Source organism: Psammomys obesus, unplaced genomic scaffold (genome assembly GCF_907164565.1).
Source record: "Psammomys obesus unplaced genomic scaffold, mPsaObe1.curated_primary_1811, whole genome shotgun sequence".
Classification (NCBI taxonomy): domain Eukaryota; kingdom Metazoa; phylum Chordata; class Mammalia; order Rodentia; family Muridae; genus Psammomys; species Psammomys obesus.
In genome coordinates, this window is record NW_026585895.1 from 41,182,795 (window position 1) to 41,202,142 (window position 19,348).

General features: G+C 36.3%; 1 protein-coding gene across 1 annotated transcript in view; it reads left to right on the forward strand.

Moving 5' to 3' along the window:
- Nucleotides 1–19,348, forward strand: part of Lrp1b (LDL receptor related protein 1B) — a 2,073,786-nt gene that overhangs the window by 1,299,874 nt on the left and 754,564 nt on the right. The window contains exon 20 of the mRNA XM_055599725.1: nt 15,488–15,670. Within this exon, the coding sequence (XP_055455700.1) occupies nt 15,488–15,670 (183 nt within the window). The remainder of the gene's footprint in view (nt 1–15,487; nt 15,671–19,348) is intronic.

The following is a 19,348-nucleotide window of genomic DNA, read 5'->3' on the forward strand; positions in this document are numbered from 1 at the left end:
TTAGAATACCCATGATTCACAAAGTTCAAGATACTTGTTCGGGATTTCACAGCTTGAGTTCTGCATAAAGATCATGTCTTTCTCCTCTGCCTAGCTGTTTACATTGTTATTGAGCATATTCTGTTTATTCTAACTTTATGTGAATTGACATTTGTATTATATTATCTCCAGACATTTACTGTCTTACTCTGAATGATATACGTGGTTTTATGTAAAGATGAGAGATGAAAACACCTTTCTTCTTTACTGCAGGCCATTGTGATGAAGCTCTCGATGGGTGCTTAACAGACCCTGACCTTTACATTAAACAGTAGCAATAAGTCTGTCTGACCTTCCCTTAAATTTTAATCTCCTTTATCTCTCACAGTCCATCTTATTAAATTGATTCTGAAACCTTTCAACTGGAACAGCTGTGGACATTCCTACACAGACAATTTTATTGCCTCTCCCAAAAAATGTTTTCCTGTCATAAGAGGTTTGCTGTAGAGATTTTTTTAAATTATATATTATATATATATAATATATATATTAATATATATGAAGCTAAGAGAAGAACACAGACTATGAGTTGAATTACTTTGTCTCACAGATAAGGACAAGTATCCAGCTCAACAAAATCCTATCCCTCTTAGTCTGTAAAGAGCTGGTGTTTTGGGTAAGAGATACTAAGGCTGAAGCATTTAAATCAAGAAGATATTTTAAGCAGATTTTGGCTGAAATGATCATCCTAACTGTTTTAGTGGAAGATGAAGGATATACTGAAGATACCAGCAAACAACAAAAGCCAGACCAGTCTTCTCCCTTGGGAGGCTGTGTGTACTCAGAATGGTTGTCCAAACCTAATTTGTAGCTAGAAGTTTAGGCTGCTTGTTTAATATCGGGAAAAGAAGTTTAACTGAAGGAACACAGCTTTTGATTTCCCACCTTCCTCATGTGCATCCCAGTCAAATAGTCGAATAAAGCAGCGGAGCCTGTCTTCTCCACGTAGGAACCAAAGCACCAAAATTTACTTTCCATAGTTCCAGTCAACTATCTCGTCATTTTTCTCTTATGAAAACATTCAAAAGTTAATTTCTGTTTTCTTTTTATTATTTGGTACAATGCAAAAAAAAAAAAAAAGTTTACTATCTTAAGTGTTTTAAGTGCATCTCCTTAGTACTTCCCATCTTTGGAGCACCTCCTTATGCACAGCAGATGAATGGAACAATAAGGGCTTTTCTTCTGCACTTGTTTATCTAACCTAGGAGACGTCCCTAGGGTCTGGCCCCATGTTAATTCATTTGCATATTCCCTGCTGTTTTCAGGTTGACAAAGGCTTTTTAAGAACATCTATCACAGCACTTTCCCCTTCAGTTTATCTGTTACTAAACTTTTGTGTTGATTGCTTTGTGATGAAACCTTTAAATTAATTTTTTGTTACTTTTGTATATATCCTCTATTCTACTTTTTTTTTTGCTATTTTTTTGTGATCTAGAGATTCTACCTAACCTCCTGAAGTTGAATAAAAATTAAATAGGATTTTGCAAAAAAAAAAAATTAAATTATTTAGAAAAGAGAAACAGATGGCATGGTATGTGTATGAAGGTCCTGTGTGAAGGTCAGAGGATAATGGGGAAGAGGAGTTCTCTTCTTCCATAGTGCATCCAGACATGGGTAAAAATATAGCATCCAAGTTTTACCACATAACTTACAAGATTTCTGTGGACTTGGGTGGGAGAGAGTTCTGTCTATATGGCTGTCATTTGAAGCAGACCTGTTTCTGCTGTTTCCTACACCATGGTGATATTCTGATTTCCTTTTAATAAATTTATTGAGATGCATAGGGAAAAAAAAGAATAAAATACTGCCAGTAGTTATCAATACATTTGATTGAGAATGAAGTACTAACATTAAATATGAGACAATTTGAAATTAATTTATTGACAAAATCACAGTAATTTTTTTTTTGGTTTTTCACCTTAGTAAAATTATAAATAGTTTCCTCACAAAATACAATACAATGTAAATTTAAGCTCTACCTAATTGTTGAAAAATATTATACCCATTGTCAATGAAATACAAACTGCATGGATTAACTTTATTGTCTCACAGATTGATTTATTTTCCTTAAAAATGTTAATGCTGAGATATCAACACAATGCTAATTATTAATAGATTTTATCCACAAGAAAAATTGTGTTATCAAAGATAAATTATATCTTTAAATTTCATTTGAACCGTAACACTGCAAACAACTTTTACATCAATAGCAAAGGAAACTCATGGATTTTCACTCAATTAAAAGAAAAAGACTATTTTTTCCTTCATTTTATATTCAATACAATATATCCTGATTATAGTTTCCCCTTCCTCTACTCCTCCCACTTCTTCCTCCTCTCCCCTCCCTGCAGGATCCCTTTCTGTTTGTCATTAGAAAAGAACAGGCTTCAAAGAGATAACAAAAACACGATAAAATAAAATATAATAAGGTAAAGACAAAAACTATCACAACTATTCTGGACAAAGCGAACAAGAAGGAGGAAAAGAGTCTCAAGGGTAGGCACAAGGATCAGAGACACACCCATGCACAATGTCAGCAATCCCATAATACTAAACTGAAATCTATACACATGCAGAGGACCTGGTGCAGACCTGTGTCTGCCCTTTGCTTGCTGCTTCAATCTCAGCCTTGTTCAGTTGATTCAGAGAGTCTCCTTCTTCTGGCACCTTCCATCCCCTCCGGCTCTCATACTCCACCTCTATTTCCACATGGTTCCCTGAGCTTTGAGGGGAGAAATTTGATGGAGGACTCTCACTTAGAAGTGAGCAACCCAAGGTCTCTCTCTCTCTCTCTTTCTGTCTCTGTGTGTATGTGTGTGTCAGTATGTATCATTAGCAGAATAACATTAGGAGTTATTTTATCACTTTTTTTTTTAGAACAGTAGTATTTTTTTCCCTAGGTATCTGGGCTATTTAGTCTGTTGGTTTTTTTTTTTTTTGTTGTTGTTTTTGTTGTTTTTTGTTTTTTTTGGTCACCCTAGCAGTGTTGGTGACCAACACTGGGTATGAGTCATGAGTTCCATCTTGTTGAGTAGGCTTTAAATCAAACAAGATACTGTTTGGCTACTCCCACAAGTTCTGGACCACCATTGCCTTAGGATATGTTGAAGGCAGGGCAGATTGTAGGTTAAAGGTGTTGTGGCTGAGTTAGTGTCCAATTTTCTTTCAGTAGCCTATGGAATACTTTCTTGCACCAAAGATACTAGAACATAAAGCTAAATGTTCCATGTAGGTACTACCTTGACAAGCCATATGTGTGGGTGTTGTCCTCTGCACTGAGATCCAGAAGTTATACTGTGGATAGCAATCTACTGTCTTGGCAACAGGCTAGGTCATTTTGGAAATTCCATACGATCCCTTTGGCCAATATCTCATTTGGATATAAAGTAACCCTGGTATTGAAAATCTTGTTTGGTGAGAAGAGATACAATCGTACCTGTGTCTTCTCATATCCTCTCCCTCAATGCTATTTCCCCTCCACCCCCTCTTTATCACCACGTTCTCTTTCCCCCATCCCTAGTCCACCAATACAATCTATTCTAGTTACCCATTCCAAAGAGAAACCTTATATCCCCCTAGTCCCTTCTTCTATACCTAAACTCTTTAGGTCTATGGATCGAAGGTTGATTATCATTTAGTTAATGGCTGATATCCACATAAGTAAATACACACAGAAAGATATTTATAATTTTGATACTGTGTTACCAAAACAAAGGATGATTTTTTTCTACTTCCATTTATTTGTCTGTAAATTTCATGATGGCATTTTTTTTTAAGTCTGAGTAATACTTCATTTTGGTAAATGTACAATGTTTTCTTTATCCCTTGTTCTGTTGAGGAATATCTAGGTTGTTTTCAGGTTTTGGCTACTACGAATAGAGCAGCAATGAACATGGTGGAGCAAGTGTCTTTGTGGTAGGATGAAACATCCTATGGGTGTATGCCCAAGATCATGCGGTGCATCAATTCTCAACTTTCTGAGGAGCTGCCATATTGATTTCAATAGTGTTGCACAAGTTTGCACTCCAACCCACAGTGGATACGTTTTCTTCTTATTCCACATCTTTGCCAGCATGAGATTATCCATTCTGACAAGTGCAAAATGGTATCTCAAAGGAGTTTTGGTTTGCATTTCCTGATGGCTAAGAATGTTGAACAGTTCTTCAGCTATTCTTTCTTTCTATTTCTTAGCCGCTTGAGATTTCTCTGTTAAGAAGTCTGTTTAGATCTGTAATCCATTTTAATTGAATTATTTACTTTTTTTATTTTTGCTATCTAACTTCTTGGGTTCTTATATTTTGGATATTATTCCTCTATCATATGTGGAGTTGGGAAAAATATTTTCCCATTCTCTAAACTGTCACTTTGTCTGAATGATGGTGTCCTTTGCTTTACAAAAGGTTTTTAGTTTCTTTGGATCGCATTTGTTAGTTTTTAATATTAGTGCCTACACTATTGATATGTTCAGGGAGTCTTCTGCGACAATGTGTTCAAGGTTATTTACCTCCTTACCTTCTCTTCTGTCTAGTTCAGTGTATTCGGGTTTCATTTGAAGTTGTTGATCAATTTGGACTTGAGTGTTGTGCAGGGTGGTAAGTTTGGGTCTCTTTTCCTTTTTTCTACATGCAAACATCCAGTTTGAAAAGCACCATTTATTGAAGATGTTGTCCTATTTTCAGTATATTTTCCTGGCTTTCTTTTAAAAAAAAAAACAAAAAACAGGTGTCCATAAGTGTGTGGTTTTATGTCTTGGTCTACAATTTGATTCAATTGATCAACCTTTCTATTTTCATTCTACTACTACCTGGTTTTTATTACTATACTTTTTTATTACTATTACTTTTCAAGTAATAAAACTTGAAATTGAGAAAGATGAGACCTCCAGCAGTTATTTTATTATTCAGGATTGTTTTAGTTATCCTGTTTTTGTTTTTGTTTTTCCATATGTTCTTTCAAAGTTTGTGAAAATTGTGTTAGAATTTTGATGAGTATTTCATCTAATCTGAAAGTTTTTGTTTTTGTTTTTTTGGTACAATGGCCACTTTAAATATATTAATCCTACCGATCCATGAGCATGTGAGATCTTTCCATCTTCATTTTAGCTTCTTTAATTTCTGTCTTCAAAAATTTGAAGTTTTTATCATACAAGTGTTTCACTTGCTTGTTTAGAGTTACCCAAAGTTACTTTATGTTATTTGAGGCTAATGCGAAAGGTGGAGTTTTCCTGATTTCTTCCTATTTGTCATTTGTATATACAGGGGATACTGAGTGCTTGTCAGCTGTAGGCGTGCCCAGGTGGAATTTTTGTATATACTGAATCTCCATCAGTTTTCTTATTCCTCTATGTAAGGCTTTAAGTACTATACTGAATATGTATGGGGAGAGTCTATGGGTTAACAGGAATTGCCTGCTGGGACTGGGGGCTAGCATAAGGCCACAAGAAGGGAGTGGAAGGTAAAAAGGAGGAAGGTCTGCGGGATGCACAGGAGAGGTGAACAGAGGAGAAAGTAAGGCTTCAACAGCTGTTCTGTTGCAAATATAGAAATGAGACTTGGGAATTGGGTTTAAAGGGAGTTGTGAAATTCGCTCACTTGTTTCCCTTGCCTGCTCAGCTGCTATGTTCATAAGGAATGTGTGCTGGTGTTGAAGACTGGGATATTGTGATCATTTGGAGGAAGGATGGAGGAGAGCTTTGTGATCTGTTGAGTATGGGATCATAAGAGCCAAGGGAGACTACAGCAGGTGTTCTGCTACAGAATTGGAGATAAGACTCAGAGCATTGGGACTGGAGGAGCAGAAGGAGACGTGAAGATTTGCAGTCAGCCTATCCTCACCCCTGTAATAAGTGGGGTTTGGGTTACCAGTGTTTGTCTGCTGAAGTTGGGGGTTGGTATAAAGCAACTAGTAGGGAGAGGAGGTTGAGGGGGGAAGATCTGTGGGATCCACAGGGATGAGCACAGGGAGAAAGAAAAGGCTAGAGCAGGTACTCTATGGCAGAGCTGTGTTTGAGGCTGAGGAACTAGGTCTGGAGGAACAGGGGGAAGGGTTGAAGATCTTCAGTTTGCCTACCTCATACCCTGGCTGGAGTGGCTTGTGAGTTAGCAGGGTATGTTTGCTGAAGTTGGGGGCTGTGTTCTGGGCCAGCTCAGCTGGCATATTCTCAATAAATGCCTGTTGGCATTGAAGGCTTAAATACTGAGATAAGTTGGGGGAAGGAAGTTTGGAGAAGAAGATCTTTGTGATCCCTTGGGGATGAGGTCAGAGAAGAAGTGAAGACTGCAGCAGGTGTTCCTCTGCAGCGCTGAGGGTAACACTGGGGATTGATTGTGACTGGAGGAGCATAAGGAGAGGTAAAGGTGTGCTATCAGCCTATCTGCTTCCCTGGCAGGAGTTCCCTTTGGGTTAGCAGGGAGTGCCTGATGCAGCTGGCACCTGGGATAAAACAACAAGTGGAGAGAGGGAGATTAGGAAGGGGAGATCTGTGGGGTACACAGTAGCTGAGGCAAAAAAAACCCCTCAGATTTAAGAATCTATACTCTTCCTACCAATTATTTATTGGCAAAATTAAAATAAATTGGATAAATGTACTGAATGTGATGAGAACATGGCTTGATAAAGCAGAAGCCTACTATTTTTATTGTTATCTGAAGAGAACTGTTAATTGAATGTGTCGATACTTATTCCAAGATGACATTGTTTGGTTTCAGGCATTCCTCAATTCCTTCCTGCTGCAGGGCAATGGTGGCATACCCTTCCTTCTTCACTAAACTTTCCAGCCCAGGGGCAGAAAGGTCTCTTCACTATGTAATCCAGACATTTTGGTTCTCCGTCCTCCCTATTCTCTGCTCTCCTCTCTTTTTCTGTATCTCTCCTCTTCTCTTTCTCCTCCTCCTTTTTCCTCTCAGGCTCCTCTTGCTCTCCTCTCTCTGTATCTCTCCTGCTTTTCCTTCTTCTTCTTCTTCTTCTTCTTCTTCTTCTTCTTCTTCTTCTTCTCTCTCTCTCTGTGCCCAACCTCTCTCTCTCTCAGCTGAGAGCTGCTCCCAATAATCCTGTATTTATATATAACTTCCCCTTTCAATTAGTTCATTCTGCTGTTTCAATCAGACATGGTTTCTGCATTAGAAGAATATTTATGTATCTTGATGTCAGAGTTTTACAGTTTGATAGGCAATATGGTTACCAACCAGAATTAACAGATAGTAGCAGGGCTAAGCTTCCTCTTGTACCTCTTTGTTTCAACAGAGTTGAACTCAGACACCCTGAGAGCACTTTACTTTCTACTGTCAGGTTGTGCTCCTCCGGTTTCACAGTCTCACAGTTACTGAGAGAGAAAGAACCAATAGTGAGAAAGAAGAAAACAAAAACTAGAGACAAAAAGGCTATCTACAAAATAATTAATTCACCTCTCAATAATTGAGTAGTGTCCATGATTTCTTGGGAGTAAAGTAATTCACAATGGGAACATTGTTCTTAAAATAGCTTTCAAACTCCTCCACAGCCCATTTGAACTGTCAGCACTTCTTCCCTTATTTATTTAAAAACAACTAGATTTCATTTTATTCTCATTATCTAGGCCACCAAAATTCTCTAGGAAATAAATCTGATATTGAAAGTCATACACTTAAATACCACAACCATCCTTACATGGGTAATCAGTGCCATCATGGGATTTCAACATACAGATTTTTAACTTCAAATTTGAAGTTAAATACAATTTTTTTTAAATTCAAATTTGAAAGTGATGCTTTATAAACCATAATCAGAAATTAAAACAACTGGGAAGAATTTTCTGTTTAAATTCGAATTAAAAATAGTGTAATCTTTGCCCATTTCACTCCCCAACACTATTATTTAACATGGAAGCAAAGGAAGTCTGAAAAGGTAACAGTGGACTTCATCCTTTGTACCCCTAAGATTATTCAAAACAATGAGCACAAACTCCCCAGGGATGAAAGAAATAAATGTCCACTTTCCAATAAAACTTCATCTATTGAACATATTTAATAATGGAATTGGTCTGCAGGTTTTAGCTTGTTTGTCTTTTATGGCGAGCATAAGTAGCAGACTTATATTCCAAATAACAAATTACCTTACATAACAATACAGATTTATTTTATAGAATATCACATATATGGAAAATTCAAAGCACCATGAAGAGAAACACAGGCTCAAAATAAGAAGAGGTAAAGCATTTAGACTTTTTAAATCTTATTTTTCTGTCTCTCTATGGACGTATGTCTCATGTATGTGTTAGGAGACATATTCTTTCCTGTTTAAAGATTTATTTATTTTGTGTGTTTTCATGTTTTGACGTCATGTATATCCATGCACCACGTGTGTAATGATCATAGAGGTAAGAATAGGACCATATATACCCTAGAATTGGAGATAGTGGGCCTCCATATGGGATCTGGGAACTGAACCTGTGTCTTCTATGAGAATAGTAAGTGCTTTTAGCAACATGACATATCTCTATCCTATCGTGCACAGTCTTCTACAAACCATGTTATTGCTAAAGATGAAATTAGATAATATCTTTTCTCTATTTTTTTCTTAGCAAATATTTCCCGCAAATTAGATAGGCAAATCAAAAGGAGCCCAACATTTTTAGGGGTAAACTACGTTCCCCTGACATAAAAATAAACTAAGGCTTTTTTCCATTCTATTGCTAAGTAGGGAGAGGCCACAAATCTACTGCAGACAGGTTTCTATGATGGAGAAAAAATCTAGAAAGGAAGTTGACTAAGCCTGCTCAGTCAGGTAGCAGGAGTGAGGATTGAAAGAAAGAGACACAATGAGATAGATGTAAGGTGGACTTCAGTAAGAACTGAAGCTGGGTTTATTTTTCCCTCAACCCCTTTTATAGTCTAAAATGCTTACATAAGCAAAAACAGTATTTCTCCATCACATGAGTCAGAAAATAACCAAATATTTGCTCAAAATTCACGAGCCATGTCCTTCTTCCTTATCTCTCACCACAAGCCTTCCTTACGACACATTTCATGAATTCATGAAGCATTCACTCTGAGCAAGGTTTCTTTGTAAAAACTTTCCGATGGTAGAAAAACAAATTTAACTTGGCCAGAGGTAAAGCTGAATTAGCAGCAGCATTCTAAGATAGTTGCACCATCATTCCTGACAGAAAGTCTTGAGCAAATGCCTTCTATTAGTGAAGGAATCTTCAGTAAATACTGATTCATTGAAAATCTAATATGCTCACTTTTAAGTGGATATTAGCCATATAATATAGAATAAACATACTAAAATCTAAAGTCTTAAAGAAGCTAAACAGGAGGACCCTAGGGAAGATGCTTAATCTACATTCAGAAGGACAAAAGGAAAGACATCAAAAAGTAGGAGAAGACATGGAACAGGACAGAAGTCTTCCAGAGAGGGCCTCTGAAAGGCTCTACCCTTCAGGGTATCAAAGCAGATGCTGAGACTCATAGCCAAAATTTGGGTAGAGTGCAGGGAATCTTGTAAAAGAAGGGTAAGATAGAAAGACGTGGAGGGGACCAGAGCTCCACAAGGAGACCAACAGAGCCCAAAAATCTAGGTCCACGGGATCCTGCAGATACTGATGAATCAACCAAGAACCATGAATGAAGAAGACTTAGATCCCCTGCTCAGATGTAGCTCATGGGCAGCTTAGTCTCCATGGGCATTCCCTAGTAACTGGAGCAGGGCAGTCTCTGGCATAAACTCAGTTGCTTCCTCTTTGATCACCATCCCCTGGAAAAGTGGCCTTAAAAGTCCACAGAGAAAAAGGATCCAGACAGTACTGATGAGACTTGATAGGCCAGGGGCAGATAGTAGTGGAGGAGGACCTCCCCAATCAGTGGACTAGAGAAGAGATATAAGGAGGGAAAAGAAAGGTGGGAGGAAAAAGGAAGGTGGGTTGGAACCGGAAGGAGAAGAGGGAGGGAGCTACAGCCAGGAAACAAAGTGAGTATATTTTTATGATTAAAATAATAATAATAATAATAATAATAATAATAATAATAATAAAAGTTTTTAAAAAAGAAAATCTAACAAGACAGCAGGACTGAACCAGGTAGAAAATTATATGACAAATGAACTGAAAGAAGCTTGATACACAGGCAGCACAGAGCTTTATACATTTCAAACACTAAACAATGGATAACAAGCTAAGGCATAAAGACCATTAAAGCAATAGAAAGTGACTCTCCAGACTGGCCTCAGATTTTAACTAATTTACCATATTTTTAACCTTATACACTCTTTCCTCTGAGAGTAAAGAAGATATCAGCACATTTACTAAGCCAAACAATGAATGAATGTATATTACACACACACACACACACACACACACACACACACATATATATATATATATATATATAATTTCAATTTCTCTATCCATATAGAGTTGCTAGTCTTACAATTACAAATATTTTGTCACAGAGAACTCATTTAAATATTAAGATAAATTCTACCATTACATGCCACATTTTCTTCAGTGCTCTGCATATATTTGCTTGTTTATATATCTATACATTTATTTATTTACGTAGAAGATTTCCCAAATTGTATGCTTGGTTTAAATAGCTTCAGGGTAAATATACAGTAAAATTACATTAGTTCAAAATGTAATAACCAGCATCATCAGCATGGGAACACAAGAGTAAAACAGCAGGAGCATGCACATAAACACGCAGCCATAACCAAGTACTCCACTGAGACAACCATAGCACAAAGACAGACTGTGCCAAGACCTGAAGCTGAGGAAACCAGGACTCAGGGGAGTTGCACAGTTTGGATCTAATGTTAGAGCAGTCATTGCTGGTCTGAGGGATGTGTCTCTCAACCCAGGGTAGCATCAGCAACTGTCAAAAGAACCTGATTGCATTTGGCAAGAAAGTTAAGATGAATTAAACTCCAAGACTTAAAAAAATATGTGGATAAAGAAAAAGAACTCGGAAATACGTAAATGACTGGGAATATCTATGGGTTCCTTCTAGGTTCTTTTAATTATGAAGAGAAAGCAGAGAGAGGAAATGTTAAAATGCAAATGTGTATAAGTATTTTTGTTGAGGAAGGCAGATGACTGCAATATAAGCCAGTGTTCAAGAAGATGAATTAGATGTGTAGTTGTATGCGTCTTGGATGTGCATCTTGCTTCTACACACAGACACACACACACACACACACACACACACACACACACACTCACTCACTTTGAAAAGTAATAGAAGTTTCTTCCTATCTACGATATAAATGTTCCTGAAGTGCTCTACATGGAATGTCTATTTAATCAAGAGAATTGCACTGAATGCCTTTTTATTATTCCCTTTGTCCTTTCATATTAAATCTAAACATTTAGCGTGACATAAAAAGATTTTCTAGGTCTGGGTCCTGCCCACATGTCTTTCTTTTGCTTCTCAATCTTTCTCTTTCTCAATACCAAACAGTTTTTATTAATTCTGCTTGCTTTACTAAAAAAAAAAAAAATACATTTGTGCTCTTTGCTGATGAGAAAAGATGCTGATGCTTAGCATGTGAGAATCCTGTTTTTAATCGTGGGTGCCTAAAGAGAAAATGACTGAAGAAAGAATTTTTCCTTCCACTTAGTTTTTTCTTGGGTGAGTATTAAAATGGGACTCAGAATTCCTGTTTTGCTCTGTCATAAGAATAGTTCGTGTGAGACCTCTAAGGATGGGTAGTTTTCATCTGCCCTCGCAGCACTTGCTCCGCCATAAGTGTTTATGAGAGATGGCTGGACAAATGCACACATGACCGACTTATCTGTATGTCCACTACCCTATCAGATGTTTCCAGAATCAGAAACTATGGCTGACATTTGGATTGGAACTTCAGCAACTGGGATTTCCTGGAGGCTGAGTCAAGCTTCAGACTGTCCATTTTTCCAAACAGTAGCCAAAGAAAACTAACAATGTGAACTAGATTATGTTATCATTATTCCAATGTTTCAAATCTCCGATCCTGATATAATTGAATTTATCTTACCATGATTCTTAATAAATGCTCACAGAACTCTTTCCTCACCATTCAGATTTAAACTCACTTACCAACTTCTATTTCTTTGTGCTTCAAAAACTAATGCTACATCTTGCTTTAAGATCTGTCCTATTCCTATTCTGTCCACTTAGTAAGTTTTGAGTTTGTTTATTTGATTTTTTTCCCTTAAAGTTTTTGTGGCTTTCCCCTATCACTGTAAATTTGGCTGTAAGTAAACTCTTAATTGATGTATTATACTCAGGTCATTCTTTTCTGGCAATAATGAGTGACAGTTGTAATACATTACCCATTGGTCATGTTTTGGATGGAAATGATTGACATGATAGGTTCCAAATCTGTATAAGTAGGTTTAGCCAATGAATTGTGATAAAGCATATTTCTTTCAAGAATGAGATGGGCCTTCTAGTGAACCGCTTCCTACTTGGATGCTTGAATGAACACAGAAAAACAGCTACGCACCAATCCACAATAGTTGAGTGACAAGGGCAATACGTACAATGTTTCCAATTTAATACAGAGATTTTGTGCTTGTGATTTACTATAGCATAGTGGAGCTATGTCATACCTCCTACTTTCAATGATGTTATTGAAATTCAATTTACTCATCACATTTTTTTTTACTTTCTCCACAGATGTATTTTCCTATTTTCACAATAGTTTATTAAAGTCCTACATGTTCCCTTTATATCTCATGAAATACCCACTACAACTGAGTCATGGCACTTTTTCTTGAGACTAGAAGAACTGTTGTATATGCACCACAGATGCAAAGATGTAGCAAACTCTGCTTCTCTCCTGATACATGGGCCATGGCATCACTACCCATACATTCTGACTACTTAGATCTTCCTATATGTTTTTCTGGTTCGCCACCAACTGAGGGAGTAATCCCAGGAAAGCTAAACTGTCTGAGGCAATATAAAGTTTAAAGATCTTTTTGTTAAGAACTAACATATATATTTAAAATAACTTCTAACATGACTTACCAAAGAGCAAAATAGATGTTACATTTTATTACAAAAAAAGTAGACTGAATTGTAGCAAATTAAATATAAAAAGAAAATGGATTTTCATATTATTCTTTATTTCATTTATCAATGATTATTTACTTTTGTTAATATTATTTTTATATGCATTGGAATTTTGTCTGCATGTATGTCTGTGTGAAGATGTTGGATCCCTTGGAACTGGAGCTATAGACACTTTTGAGCTGCCATGTGAGTGCTGGGAATTGAACCCAGGTCCTATGGAAGAGAGCAGCCAGTTCCCTTAACTGCTGAGCCATCTCTCTCAGTCCTCCTTCTTGATTTCTGTATGAGATAATTTCATTTTATTTTGGGGCCTCTGAATGAATAAATCCCTTCTAGCAGGTCAAAATAGTATGGTGATAAAAAGAACAGAGAACTCAATATTTCGGATCATATCTCTGACATTTATTATCTAGATGCCTTTTGGAAAATTAATTCTTTTTCTTTAAAATTCTGTTATTTTTTTATTCACTTATTTGTGTTTTAACAAAATAAAATGAAGCATGTGAGTGATTCATTTCTGTTGTGGGCTTTATCCAGCCCCCTATAGTTAACGTTCAGTATAAGGGTAATGGGAACCTGTAAAAGATCATGGGAGACCCACTGGGTAGGAATAAAACAAATGCTAAATGACATGTACAGTCTTGTTTCCTCTTGAGAGTAAAAAGGATTGCTGGGTAGCTTATGTGGGTAAGGGAAGTATGTAGGAATATACAATGTTACATATAATTCCAATTTCATACACTGTAATACCTGACAATGAGGTTTCTGAATAGAACACACAAATTTAGCTTTTGTTTTATTTGGGGGAGCGTCCTTTTTTTTGTTTGTTTTGTTTTACTTTGTTTAAGAAATTTGGTTTCTTATAAATCTAAAAACAACAAAGGTTGAAGTGTGTACTAGAGGGCTGTGGTAGCTGGAAAGAATAGGGTGACAGAGACCCTATTGTCATACATGAAAAACATATGTCTGAGTATTCCTAAGGGAACTGTTCCACCTTGCTAGCTTGTATCTCCATAATGCACCTAATTTACCTGCCCTGGCTACATTCTAGTTTGTAAATGACTGTAATTTAGTTGTTTGTAATAGCCATTAGATGTTGCAATAGCCTACAGAGTTTAGACTTCTAAAGTTACAAAGGGAAGAAAAAAATCTCTAGGGAAAGTTCCATCTGTGTTTAAATGTGGAGACTGGAGTCCCTCTTCTGTACTAACTTGAATATTCTCCTTGCTTCAGTAGACACTTTTCTTGGCTCTACATTGTTAACGTTTATTCCTCTAGCAAGGCTTTGGAAGCCATACCAAGCTTCTCCTAAATGTCTTAATAATAATTGTGGTTGTAAATCATTACATAAAACAAAGAACTCAGTCAAGAACTTGTCTATTAATACCACAGGGAAACGCAACAACGAAAACTGTAATTAAAATACTCATTTAAACATAGCAAATGTAGTCCTCACATCACATTTCCAGATGGTCAGGAGCACAACTCAAGGTCTCCGTGGTTGCTTTAGTGACATCAGAATTCCGATATTAAGTAAGTCTATCAATAAATCATTGTACCTCTACCAAGCCAACAAATTAAGTAGGTAAATAATTGTCAGCACAGATAAACAAACTTTGCTAAGAATCACAACACAAGATATACAATTGATTTATTACATTAAAAGTTTAGTCTCAAATTAATATAATTATTTTAGAACAATACTGGAAAATATTGGTAAATATGATACTTTTGATATTAGCTATTTTGAATCTTTAAATATAATTGACTATACTTGTATTGTTATTATAGTATAAGATGTCCCAATGTCTCTGTTTATATCCTCTTACTCTTAATGATGCTTAATTTATCTTACATTTTATCATGAGGCTGGACAATAGTGTATCTGGATATTATATTCTTATTAATTGAATTAGAACAAATAATATTTTATTAAATTCATATGTATAATTTTCAGCTTTGCTTGCAAAATATAAATCTTGTATATTGAACATGTTTTGTTTACAGGGTGTTTCTTTGCTTTTAAATTCTCAGTTACTGTTTCCAAAGATTTTCTTAGTCACAGAGTGCTAATTTTTTGGTTATTTATTTCTTGGTAATTTGAAAGAAATTACTCAAGAAATGTCAAAAAATAAACAAGCAAAGTCTTATTGAGAAATTTTGTTTATATGTCTTAGAGAAAGTGCTTCAAAGGCAATACCTGAAGGCACTAATTAAGACAACAATAAAACATCCACACATTCTATTTACTAATTTATATAAACCTTCAGGAAATCTTTAAGAGACAGTAAATATTATTTTCTTTTAATTATTAATGTTTTAAATTATTAATGTTTTATAAAAATGTTGTATGTACAGAAAATCACAATTTTTCTCGCATCTTGACCCATTTTTCTTCTTCCTCATTTAAAATGAAGAAGTTCGTTCTCCTGCTGGCTGCATTGGGAGTGAATTTCAATGCCACCCTGACGGAAACTGCATTCCTGATCTGTGGCGCTGTGATGGAGAGAAGGACTGCGAAGATGGCAGTGACGAAAAAGGTTGCAATGGTACCATTCGACTGTGTGACCACAAAACCAAGTTTTCCTGCGCGACTACAGGTGAGCACAGTGGACATCCAGGAAGCAGAATTCTTTGGCTCAGGCTCCATCTGTGGCTCATACCTGAAAAGCATTTTTTTGTCTCCGGTAAACATGATCACATTCTGTGTGTAATATGTTGAAAGTTAAATTCTGTATGTGTGTAATAGTAGAAAAGTATCTGTGAGAAACATCATGGGTCTGGGGACCCTCCCCATAAATGTTTCTTTAGGAACTCATGGAGTAAAGAGAGGTGTTTAACTTGCCAAAAATCACAGAGCCTGAAGAACAGGATTAAAACCTGAAATAAATCTATTTGGGTTCAGAATCTGTAATAGAATCTCATGGTCAAAGAGATATGCACTAACCTATTCTCAATAATTCATAGATAGAACCCATCCAAAACGTAAATGCCAATGGCATGGCGGCAAATCACACATGTCAATTTATATATACAGTGACTCATTGTCATTGCTTTTCTTCTGCTAAAAGTGTTTACCACTTGAATATAATTGTTTTGACAGTTATCAGCCATATTTATTTTTCATAAAGTTGTCTATTATGACCTTTCCTACTTTTCTTATTGATAGAGAGTTTCACGTGATATCTCACTAACTTATTTCTCTTTCTTGGCCTGATGTGAGATAAAGTTTAGAAAAGGATTGATGCATTATATTTTATTTAGCAATAAAACCAATCACTGAAAGAGTTTCCGATGGCTATCATGATATAGTTTCCGATGGGTTTCACAGTATATTCTTGAATTCCTCTTGAATTTACCTCTACTGTAAAGCTGTTCTGGGTGGCTTAATCCTAAACTCTCAGCCTTCTCCATTTTTCTGTAAGTCAAGCAAGAAGGGGAGTGCAAAAGCAGTCTGCAAACAGCATACGAAGTTATGGCTTATGGCCATTTGAAGACATACAGCCTTCTGTTTATTCCTCAAACACACAGGATTTGTCATTCTTTAACATGAATATATATATATATATAGTATACTACTATAATAGCATATATATGTATATATGCTATCATAGTAGTATACAAATAAATTCTCTAGAAGCCCATTCCTATTTAAGACGCCATGATTCCAACTGAAAACTTTCCAAATAATATTTCTTCCTACATTATATTTGCTATTTTATGTTTTTGAAAATTTGTTATCTGAGCACTGCATTTATATCACCCTCCTCCTTTCCATCCTTGCTATGACTCCTAGCTGCACACCCTTCCACATTTGTGGCCTACTTCCCTTTAATTTCTACTGTTTTTATAATTGTGTTTCTCTGTGTATAACCTATATAAATTACAACTTTCTGGATTTACTCAGTGTTGCCCATACGTTTATGAGTTAGGTCCTGATCATTTGGTGCTAGATAATAAATTGGGGGTTTCAGCCCCGGGGATTACTGAATCTCTCACTCTCGGCGCTCATTAATTGCCTGTAGTTCTTCATCTAGGGATAAAACAATGTGAGATTTCCCCCATCCACGCCGGAATATAAACCGGTTTTGCCATTATACCAGCGTTGTTTAGGCAGCCATACTCAACTCCCTGTTGTACTTAGAGGACTCAGTATCCTGCAGACTTCCTCGTCCTCTGCCTTTACAGTCTTCTTGTGCCCTCTTCCACAATGTCTCCTGAGATGCAGGGGTAGGATAGTGTAACAGATACGTCTGTTAAGTCTGGGGACACCTCTTTCCACTGTTCTCTGCATTGTGACCAGTTGAATTGCTGTGATAAGCCCCATCTCTGCTAGGGAGTTGTCTCTGATGAGTGTTTAGGGTTGTGCTCATCTGTTGCCATATGGGTAAACACTTAAAATGGAATAACAAATTACACTGGGTTAGGAAAATGGCAGTAATATCCTCTCCTCTAAGTACCGTTGCCTCACCAGAAAGGAATATGGCCACGTTAGTAGTATTCAGCTTGAGATTGCTCATATTCAGGGGGGCCTTAATTCCAATTAGAAAGTTATTTTTTTACCCCAAGATAATGCCGATATTGAATTTTTGGAGCTTCTTTGCCCTGCAGGTCATTGCTGTGGTTTGCAGGCCCACGTTGTTAGTTTCAGCTCAGTGAGACTATTGATTGCTTTTCTGCTGTGGCAGCAAGCACAGTATCTTCCTGTACTATGAGTACTAGTCCTTTAGGAGAATCAAGCTTGAATTCAAGAATTGAATTCAAGAATTCAAGTCTTGTATCCAAATGTGTAGTGTCTTAAGCAATAGGACTTACATTAAAATTCTGTAGCCAACCAAAAAGAACAGTTTATCATATGCTCACTACTCTGACCAAAACTCAAAAGGAGGTTTCTAATATTTGGTGATGAGGTTTTTGTTGGACAGTCTATGCCTTTTGAGCTTAGTTTGATTACTCCAATCGCCATTATTTAACTTAAACTATATATTATACATATTTTATATGAATATATATAATTTATAATTTTAGGTAAACATAATATGATTCCTTCTTGGCTTTTTCAAACATCCTTACTGTATTTTTATTTCTCCTCAGTCCTCTGTATTGCTTTCTCTCTCTTCCCTTCCCAGTTAAAGCCTCCCTCAATTTTTTTTCATGTATTTGTTCATAACACTGGTGTCCTGTTATTTCTTTCCTCCATGGTTCCTTTTTACTTTCTAGTTTCTTCAGATACTCCACATTTCATACTTACATCAAGAAGTTCAGAGCAAGAAATCACAATAAGAAAGAATATGTAGACTTTGTCTTTATGGGTCTGCTTTACCTCAGAAAGTACAATAATTTCGAGTTCTACCCATTTACCTGCAAATTGCCTGTTCTCAATTTCTTTTTTTTTTTTTGCAAACATATGATATTCCATTGTATGTGTATCACATGTTCATTATCCATTCATCAACTGAAGGACAGCTGGGCTGATTGTATTTCTTAATGAGTAGAGCAGTCATAAGCATGACTGAAGCAAGTGTCTGGAAGCCTTTGGGAATATGCCGAGAATTGATGTGTCTGGGTCATGTTATAGATCTACTTTCACCTTTTTGTAATATTCTCCATACTGTTTTTCATAGAGGCTACACCAGATGGCAATTCCATCAATAATAAGTGAATGATACATTTTTCTCATGTCCTTGCCAGTAGTATTTTTTTTTTTGTCAGTTGTGTTCTTGCTCTTAATCACTCTAATTGGAGTAAGATCAAATCTCAAGGTTGGTTTTAATTGCATTTCCCTAGGTGATAAGGATATTGAGCACTTTTAAAGATATTTTCTAGTCACTTTCATGTCTTCTTTTGAAAGCCTTCTGTTCAGATCTGTAGCCTACTTTTTAATTGGGTCATGTGTTTTCTTAATTATTTGGAGTTTTTTTTTTTTGAGTGATCTATATATATATCTATATGTTAATTCTCTATAATATGTGTATTTGGCAGAGATTCTGTCCTTCTCTGTGGGGTTCATCTTATGCAATTGTTATTTCTTTCCTGTATCAAATATTTAAATTTATGAGGTTCCATTTTTCTTTTTTTTAATTTTTATTTTTCTTTTTAGTTACAATTTGTTAACTCTGTGTCCCAGCTGTATCCCGCTCCCTCATTCCCTCCCCCTCCCCAACTCCTTCCCTGGTCTCCTCCCTGCCCCTTTCCAAGTCCACTAATAGGGGAGGACCTCCTCCCCTTTCATTTGACCCTGTTTTATCAGGTATCTTCAAGGCTGGCTGCAAAGTCCT